This window comes from Mangifera indica, chromosome 1, assembly GCF_011075055.1.
Source record: "Mangifera indica cultivar Alphonso chromosome 1, CATAS_Mindica_2.1, whole genome shotgun sequence".
NCBI lineage: Eukaryota > Viridiplantae > Streptophyta > Magnoliopsida > Sapindales > Anacardiaceae > Mangifera > Mangifera indica.
In genome coordinates, this window is record NC_058137.1 from 26,781,900 (window position 1) to 26,791,651 (window position 9,752).

At 32.3% G+C, this 9,752-nt stretch overlaps 2 protein-coding genes across 2 annotated transcripts; both read left to right on the top strand.

The window, feature by feature from the left end:
• Positions 1–2,220: 2,220 nt before the first annotated feature.
• Positions 2,221–2,808, top strand: LOC123223497 (calcium-binding protein KRP1-like). Its single transcript, XM_044646657.1, has one exon. It carries the CDS (start codon positions 2,348–2,350, stop codon positions 2,696–2,698), a length of 351 nt encoding a protein of 116 aa, XP_044502592.1. The 5' UTR covers positions 2,221–2,347; the 3' UTR covers positions 2,699–2,808.
• Positions 2,809–6,393: 3,585 nt separating this feature from the next.
• Positions 6,394–8,400, top strand: LOC123223486 (receptor-like serine/threonine-protein kinase SD1-8). Its single transcript, XM_044646649.1, has 3 exons — positions 6,394–7,673; positions 7,769–7,798; positions 8,216–8,400. The coding sequence occupies exons 1-3, from the start codon at positions 6,881–6,883 to the stop codon at positions 8,245–8,247; spliced, it is 855 nt and encodes a 284-aa protein (XP_044502584.1). The 5' UTR covers positions 6,394–6,880; the 3' UTR covers positions 8,248–8,400.
• The last annotated feature ends 1,352 nt before the right edge of the window (positions 8,401–9,752 follow it).

A 9,752-nucleotide genomic window follows, 5' to 3' on the forward strand; every position in this document is an offset into this window, starting at 1 on the left:
TCAATGGGATGAATTGACAGCAAGTAAGCAAATGAAGACAGACATAAGGGCAGTGTTTTTTCCCCATGGTCTGTCATCCTATCCTGAAAGAATCATGCAGAGCAATGCATGTCAAAGCTTGCAAATCGAAGTGTATTTTCAATTCTCTCCAAAAAAGCCAACAACCCCCATCACTAAAAATCATTAAGGTGATAGATTGCCACTGCCTACTGCCTGCAGTGTTTGCTAGATGATTCTTCTTCTTCTTTATATTCTCCCATAGTGATGCACAAGAACATAATCGACAAGACCTGCCCATCTCTTCTTGAAACCATGTTCATCTCTCACTGTGTATCTATGAGGTCTATGAGCATATCACCATGAGGCCAGTTGCCCAAGGCGCTTCAGTACATCCATATATTCTCTTAATCATTAATCACAAGAATGCCCTGGTTCCTTGTCTATGGAATGTGGGGAGATTGCTTAGCGTGAGGAAGAATTTTGAGGCTTTATACAATAACACAAGAAAATTCCGAGAGGAAGAAGTCTCAGGCCCATTATCACGTTTAGATTCTAGCTATGGGCCCTCTAAATTAAAAATCAGTTCGGTTTAGCAAACAAAGGCCTCATACGCTCAATCATATCTAAACAATCTCAACCATCCAGTTGCTATTGTTATCCCCAGTCATATACTTATTCATATATATTTTAAATATATAAATAAATATATTTAATATATATTATTATAGATATATAGTGTTATTCATAATTATGAGTTAAATAATATATTATATTATAATTAAATGAGTTTCAATTAAATATAAAATAATATTCAATTAAATAATGATATATTATTTATGTATTTATTTCAATATTTAAAACTATATATATATATATATATATGGTGGATGGGAACGCATTAAATATAAAAAGAAAATACGCATGAAATGTGGACAGTGGAAGACAATGAGTTCATCTATATAAAGACCCTTCCACCTCCATTTGTAAAGACATGCCCATTTTTGCTTTACGTTCATGTAAACACCTTCTTCAAATTAATTGAAGGGTTTGCTTCTTCTTATATATTTTTTTCTCCGTTTCTATCACATATTTCTCTTTTCATTTTTAATTTTTGTTTAATTATATTTATAATATATAAATCATTTATGGCAAATATATATATATATATATATTATCTTGTATCATAAAAGTAAACAATAAGTATTCAATATCCCAATTCTATATATAATTATGAAAAATAGCTAATAAAAAATATAATAAATTTTATACTGATTATTCAAATCTATAAAAGCGAAAGGAATTTGCCTTTTGTATGTTTCTTTTGTATGATTTTTATAATATGGACATGACCCAAAAAGAATATTCTATTTTATTTGATGGACAATTATACCCCTAATGAGCTTTCCTCCAAAATAAAGTCGCCTAAGGAATTTCCAACCTCTTTCAACTATTAAATGACTAATCTGCCCCTGGGAGTTTCCTTCCCAAGTTGTAAATTCCTGAAAGCATCCAAAGAAAAAGAAGGAAAAGGAAACTTCAAATGGCAGTAGCGGTCGAAAAAGGTCAGACTTAGACCTTTGACGTGGAATTAATGGAACAATTCAAAGAATGTTGGGTCAATTAACTGTTACTGAGAAACTGATTTTGGTCTATTAACATACTTGAAACAACAATTTCCGAGACAGTGTCAATTCTTTCTTCCCATCTGGTCAGAAGAGGAGGCAGACAAGAAATTATGACTAGGAGATGGTAATATCATTTTATATTTAAATAATATATTATTATGAAATTAAATATTATTTTTTATTTAATTTAAAATTATTTAATTATATAATAATATTAATTATATAGTTAATTAAAATTTTAAAATTGTATAAATATAATTTGATTGGATATGAATTGGATACGAAATGAGTGGTTGGTAACTCTTCATAGAGTCATAGCTTTTCCTGATTTGACAAATCTAGCCCTTAAGTTTCTCCTTAAGTAAACAAATTTCCTTTTCCATCTCTTCAGAATGGCAATATCACCCCTGATGACTCCTTCTTTGTCCGACCAAACCTGCTTTACCATTATACCCCTTTGTCCCCATATGTTCTACTCCTTTAAGATGACCATTCTACCCCTGACCGCCTTCCCAGAAACCCATATCACGGTGTTAAGAAATTGCCCATCCTTTCCATCATGACCTGTAACTTAGTTGTCTTCCATGGCTCTCTTTCTTGGAAAACCCTTCTCTGTTTCACCTATATATACATTCCTCCATCATTCACATCTCAAACCCAGATCAACTTTCAGAATTATAAAAAATTCTTTCTTTGAGTTCTTCCTTCTCTAATTGATTACAATGGCAGCTGCTTCACAAAACTTTCAAGATTTCTTGCCCTTCATGGCCCACAAGCTTGGTGGGGATGGTTTGATCGGAGAGTTGTGTAATGGGTTCAATCTTTTGAAGGATGCTGATAAAGGGGTCATCACATTTGAGAGTCTTAAAAGGAACTCAGCTTTGATGGGCTTACAAGAGTTGAGTGACGATGATCTCAGGTCTATGTTAAAAGAAGGTGACTTTGATGGAGATGGAGTTCTTAATCAGATGGAGTTTTGTGTTTTGATGTTCAGATTGAGCCCTGAGTTGATGGAAGCCTCAAGATTTTTGGTTGAAGAGGCTGTTGAACAAGAGTTGAAGGCTTGTCATTGACTCCTTTTGTATTTGTTTTTTTTTTTTTTTTTTTTTGGGAATAATTCGTTTAATGAATTGATGAATATACATGAGGAAAATGAGAAATTCATAAACATTTTTCATTTCCATTTTTGTTCCGGGTTGCTCTTGTTATATTGAATTATTCATTTGCACATACATTTCGGGGCATAGCAAGAGCCCAAGCTTAAAGCGCTATTATGATTTCATTTGAGAGTGTAAAATGGAGAAGTTTGGGTTCAAATGCGACGGTAATTGTCTGTTAATATACTCTAAGGTGTCTAAATATAATTAGTTATGGCTCTAAAACCATGAAAAAGCTAAGAAACTTTCTGACTAGGTTCTGGCTTTCTGGCAATGGCTGAATGGTCAAGTGTCATTACAAAGACAGAGCAAAAGCAGATTATCTAGAGTCTTAAATTATGTTATTCTAAACATTTAGCTTGAGTTTTGTAATCTGTAATCCACAATATAGTGCTTAGAATCAAGCCTTTGCCTTTAACTTAAATTCACTTAAGACAATAATCAAGTAATGTTATGTTAGATCACTTGTGAAAAAGTCTGGCAAAATCTTTGTTGCAGGAGAAGTCTTTAAAGTGATGGTGCCATACAGATTTTCCAATCTAAGGTGGAATTTTCCAAAACCCTCTTGTGGAATTTCCAATCTAAGGGGTCTTTTGGACCAAAATTTATGAAAGCGGTGGAAGATAAGTCATTGTTTTTGGTCATTTTGGTTTCCTTTAATTTATTTGCTTGGAGTTGGATGGTGATGGTTTCTGGGATCTGTATATTGGTTGCGTAGTTACTCTATGTAACCAACTAACCAAGTTGACCTGATCAAACTTGAACTCTTGAAGGCTGTAGTCTTTTGGAATGCCGTTCTTTGACTTCAGTAGACCAGTTTAGATGACTAAATTATAGACGTGTATGGATAAGGTTGCATTCTTCTATAGCATAACATCTCTTTTTTATTCCCAAATGCATTCCTTACAAACTGTTGGTTACTCATGCTTCCGACTCCATTAGTTCATCCCTGTCTCTTGAAGAACCATAGTTTCAATATATGGAAGCCTTTGAGCTTGGTATCTTCAGTCCTGGTAGTACCAAGAATCACTACTTAGGAATTTGGTACAAGAAGATCTCGGTTAAAACGATTGTGTGGGTTGCAAATAGACTCAATTGCATCAATGATTGTTCTTGTTTTTTTGATGATAAACAGCAGAGGCTATCCTGTCTTACTCAGGCAGAACACCACTCTTCAACGCCGCCTATCAACATGGAGGAGCCCAAATGATCCATGTCCTGGAGACTTTACTTGGGGTATAACTACAAGATTATCCTGAGCAAGTTATATGGAAAGACTCAAAAAATTCTACAGTAGCGGTCCATGGAATGGCCTTGGATTAAGTGGTTCACCGGCACGAAGGCCTAACCCGGTTTTCACTTTACCTTTGTCAATAATGCGCAGTTGTACTATGTATATAACAGCACAAAAGTGTTTTTGTATATATGTTTTGTACAGTTTAAAGATAGTAAAATATAATTTGTTAAATTAAGTTATCAAACTATTAATATGTGCTTTGGGTTGTTTCATTCAATCATTGGAAATCAAATACGTTTGTTTGCATACAATTTCTTGTGTTTTTATATGACATAATTTCAATCACAAAAACCCCACTAAATAAGATTACCAAACCTGTTTGCCCAAAAAAAACCCTTAACTTATTGAGATTACCAACCAGCAATTGTCTCCAAAATCACTTGTATCAATATATGAACACAAGGGACAGTCAACTTTATACAGAAAATAGTATCCACTATTTTTCATGTAATCTTGACTTTATAATAAAGTAAAGATGAGAAAAAATAATCAAAATATTAAATAAATAAAATCCTCTTAATATTTACATATATAAAGCGAGCGGTTTTGTTTTAATCTCCTAAATAAGGAGAACAAATCAAAAAATATAATAGTGAACTTTTCTTTTAATAATCTGGTTTGATTAATTTTCATTTTTATTGTATTTATTCTCTATGTTACAGCATTAATGAATATTAACTTGGCTATATTTTAGCCACTTATCAAGCGGCCACTGATGACATAAAGCTGAAGATATTACTAATAAGTTTACATCCTCTAAATCCACCTGCTTCTCAAAACTTGATCTTTAAAATATTATTTATTTGTTGTGCAGAATACTCACATCGGTTGAATTGAATAGTCATTCAAATAATTTTCAGATGACAATTTTGAATTATTTACCGATATATTATAAATTAGCACAAGATTAGCACATGATTAGCACGTGATTTACACGAGATTAGCACATGATTAGCACGTGATAGGAAAATCATATTACTCGAAGTCATAAATGGGTATTGCAAATGAGAATTCACACATATCATTATCCAAATACATTTGGGGCAACATGCATAACATACAAATTAAAATTCCTCGTATACATACGGTCTAGAGAATTTATTCCAATCACAGTAAATCTGTAAATGTTAATGTAAAATGTTTAATAAAATGTCAAAAACCAAAATTTGTTAATCTCCAAATTGATATCTGTTGAAATTTATTTCATTTCCTTTTTTAGTTTTTTAAACCAACAATTTTCTTTAAAGTAATTTTTCTTTTTTGAATGCCGTGTGGACAACGTATATGTATTAATAAGGAGAACAATGATTTTTTTAATCAAATAACAGAACAAATCATAAGAAAAAAAACTGAAACAATTCTTCCTTTGTTACGGAAATAAATTTATATTCTTTTCTTGATCAATTTCATGAACCTAAAGAAATATTTAAATTAGATTATTCATCTTGTCACAGGCTTGTTATCAGAAATAATTAAGTAATGTTAGATCACTTGTGGAAAAGTGTGGCAAAATCTTTGTTGCTGGAGAAGCCTTTAAAGTGATGGTGCCATACAGATTTTAAAATCTAAGGTGGAATTTTCCAAAACCCTGTTGTGGAATTGACAATAGGATTGCTGGGGTCTTTTGGACCAAAATTTATGAAAGTGGTGGAAGACAAGTCATTGTTTTTGGTCATTTTGGTTTCCTTTAATTTATTTGCTTGAAGTTTTCTGGGATCTGTATATTGGTTGTGTAGTTACTCTATGTAACCAACTAACCAAGTTGACCTGATCAAACTTGAACTCTTGCTGTATATGCACGTGTGTGTCTATATATACACATGTTAACATCTTTTCGGCAGCAGATTTGAAAATAATTTTTCTATATAAGATAAAAATGTCTAAATGTGAGTATTATCATATTAACAATCATTTGCCTAAAACAAATAGACGATTTGATTTGAAATGAAAAAATAGGTTCTGATTTTTGGTCTGGTTTTGGAGGGGTAGAACCGGAATCAGAATCGAAACTAAAACCTATCTGAAGTTGGCCGGGTTCAGATAGTAACTAAAACTGAACATCGGATATCCAAGAATATTATTAAGACTACCTTTACTTATTAGAACATCGGGTATCACAGTGACATTTTTTCTATATGCTTATATATATATATATGCACATGTATCATCGCTTTACAAATTACAGAAGCATAACATAACTTTTCTTTACAAATTACAGCAGCATAGGTGTAGACTGCAGAGAGTCAGATACATTGCGTATCTATATGCGTATTCTTTCGAGAGATTCTTTCTAACTGAAGCTGCAGGCAAAAATGGGTATTCTTTGTTTCATGTTCATCAGTTTTAAGTTACTATTTTTCTTCTCGGAATTCTCCTTTGCACCAGATTCTCTTAGTTCATCACAGTCTCTCTGTGATACCTGTGGCACCAGCTTGATTTCAAAGGATGGAACCTTTGAGCTTGGGTTCTTCAGTCCTGGTAATAACGTCAATCGTTATTTGGGAATTTGGTACAAGAATATCCCAGTTAAAACTGTTATTTGGGTTGCGAATAGACTCAATCCCACCAATGATTCGACAGGTTTGTTGATGATAAATGGCTCATGCAACCCTGTTTTAATGAGCCAGAACGCTAATGTAGTTTGGTTTGCAAATTTTACCAAACAAATATCAAGTTCCGTGGTTATACTTCAGCTCTTGAATACAGGGAGTCTTGTCCTGAGAAATGAATAGGATGGGAACTCCAGGACTGATTATCTGTGGCAAAGTTTTCACTATCCATCTGATACTTTGCTTCCAGGAATGAAGCTTGGATGGGACTTAAGAAATGGTTTTGAGAGGCGTTTGACGTCTTGGAAGAGCCCTAATGACCCGTCTCCTGGAAACTTCACATGGGAGGTAGAACCACAGCAAAATCCTGAGCTGGTTATTTGGAAGGGATCTACCAAATTTTACAAGAGTGGCCCCTGGAATAGCCAGAGATTCAGTGGTGCCCCAGAGTTAAAGTCTAATCAACTTTTCAATTTTAGCTTCGTATCCAATGAAAATGAGATATACTACACATACGAAGCTACAAATAATTTAGTGATCTCCAGGATTGTAATGAACCAAACTGAGCAAAAACGTAATAGATTTACCTGGAGTCAATCAACTCAAAGCTGGGAGTTGTATGCTACTGTGCCGAGAGATAGATGTGACACTTATGGGCTTTGTGGTTCATATGGCGTTTGTATTCTCAGTGAATCACCATTTTGCCAATGTTTGAAAGGGTTCACACCTAAATCACCAGGAAATGTGGACTGGTCACAGGAGTGTGTGCGGAATAAGCCACTAAACTTGTCAGCAATAGATGGTTTTATCAAATTTGAGGGGATGAAATTGCCGGATGCTAACCATTCTTTGGTTAATGCAAATATGAATCTAAAGGAATGCAGAGAGAAGTGCTTACAGAACTCTTCTTGTATGGCATACGCAAATTTGTATGTCAATGGAAGAGGCAGCGGCTGCACCATGTGGTTCGGTGATTTGATTGATATGAGACAAATTACAGGTGCTGCACAGGATTTGTTTATTCGAATGTCTGCATCAGAACTAGGTACGGGCTTAACCAATTTTGTGTTCATTAAATGTATTGTATTTGGTGTTGTATTACTGCTTCGTTTACTTGGCTGCATTCAAACTGTTTTTCAGGGCCTGGTGAGGGAAAGAAGAAAATATCAGGTAAAGTTACTCTGTTTGCTTTTAGAAATGTATGGTCCTTCATGTGAGAAAATTTATTCTATCCAACCCTTTTCCAACAGAGCATAGCTGAGACTTGTCTCTATCTAATTTTCAATTAGGCTTCCTCATAAAAGATGCCTTTGTAAATTCAATCACATAGTGATAGGTTTGTGATAGTTTAATAAGCATCAGCAAGGTGTAAAACTGATTGCAAAATAAAAGTCTGGGAACTTGTATGTTAATATGCTTTGACATATATGTACTGATTCAAAATATTTTAATTTGAGTACGTACAGTTAAATTTTTAGTTATAAACAAGAATTTTGATAATGTCTACATATTTGCTACTTTGGTTAAAATGATATTATGTTTCTATTTTTTAATTTTTTTTCTTTTGACAATGTTCGGCTTATGCAGGGGGTTTTCGATATCCGTGGAGCTTTAGTTAATTTTCCTGGTGCTTTGTGTGTGCCATTTGCTGGAGTGTTTCTGGGACATGATGTTATGCTAATTGGGAGCTAAATTATATGTTTCTTCTATACTTTGTTCTTGGGGTTTATAAAATCATGTCTTTCAACACTGTAGCATTTGTCTATCTTTGGAGGATGTTCATCGTCTTCTCTAATAATATTCGTAATTTTCTAATAAAACTAAGCTTCATATCCTCATTTTTTGTAGTTAATATTTTGATTATTTCAAAGATTTAAAAGCAGGTAATATACTACTAAATCATGGGATAAATCCAAAAATTTCAGATTTTGGCTCTGCAATAACTTTTGGTGGAGACTAGACCAAAGGAAACACAAAAAGAGTGGTTGACACTTAGTATGTTTGGTCATTTCATCTTTATTGTTCAGTTTCACCCAATAACTGATATCTCTCTTTTAATCATCTATACAATGGTTATATGACACCAGAATCTGCTCGCGATGGGTCATTCTCGATAAAATCTCATGTCTTTAGTTTTGGCATTTTATTGTTGGAGATTGTAACCGGGATAAGAAAGAGGATTTTATCTTCCTAACAAGAGCCTAAACCTTGTAGGATATGCAAGTGAAAATTCTTTACCGATAACAGTTTACTGATAAAATCCTCCAGTTATATGTCAATTAACAAGTCCCTTCAAAAATAACTACTAAACCTAGAGTAAAAAAAATAATATTAAGAAAATACAATAATTAGTAATTGTTTAAAAAAAAAAAAAACTTTTAAAAAGGGAAAGAAAAAGCCACACAATTGTAATACAAAAATTGCCAAATAAATATACAAAAAATATTTACACAAATTTATAATTTAATCACAATTATAAAAATTGTCTGATTAGTAGAAATATCAGTAATATATTAATCTTCATTAAACTCCCATTTTACTTACTTTTAAGAGGATTTTTAAAAATTGACCAAACTTTTTGGGTTTAATAATATTTTTATGAACTTTGAGAGAAAAAAAATCTAATAGTATCCTTGTTTTGAAAACAATTTTGCTTTATTCTTACTAGTACATTTAAAATTAATAAATTTTTATTATATTTGAATTGCTTAACAAAATTGAGTTTCATTTCCACCTTATAGAATTGATCTCAACAATCTACATAATATTTAGTGGCATTTACATAAGGTCATTTATAATTAATAGTAGTTTATATATAAGTTTTTATTGTATTGAAGCAAATATAAATTTCTCATTTGTAAACTATAGAATATTTAACACAAAATTCAAAAATATTTCATCAAAAAATTTTATAAAGGAATATAGACACTAACCATCTAATGTAATAGTTACGCTCAAATAACTTTCAAATTAAAATTTTATAATTCATCCCATAAATACTTACAATATTAATCAAATATTGTAATAGTAAACAATCGTGAATTATAATCTTCTTAACATTTTTACATATATCATTTATTAAGGGAAAAAATTTCCATGTCATTAATATCATTAATTTTTAAAA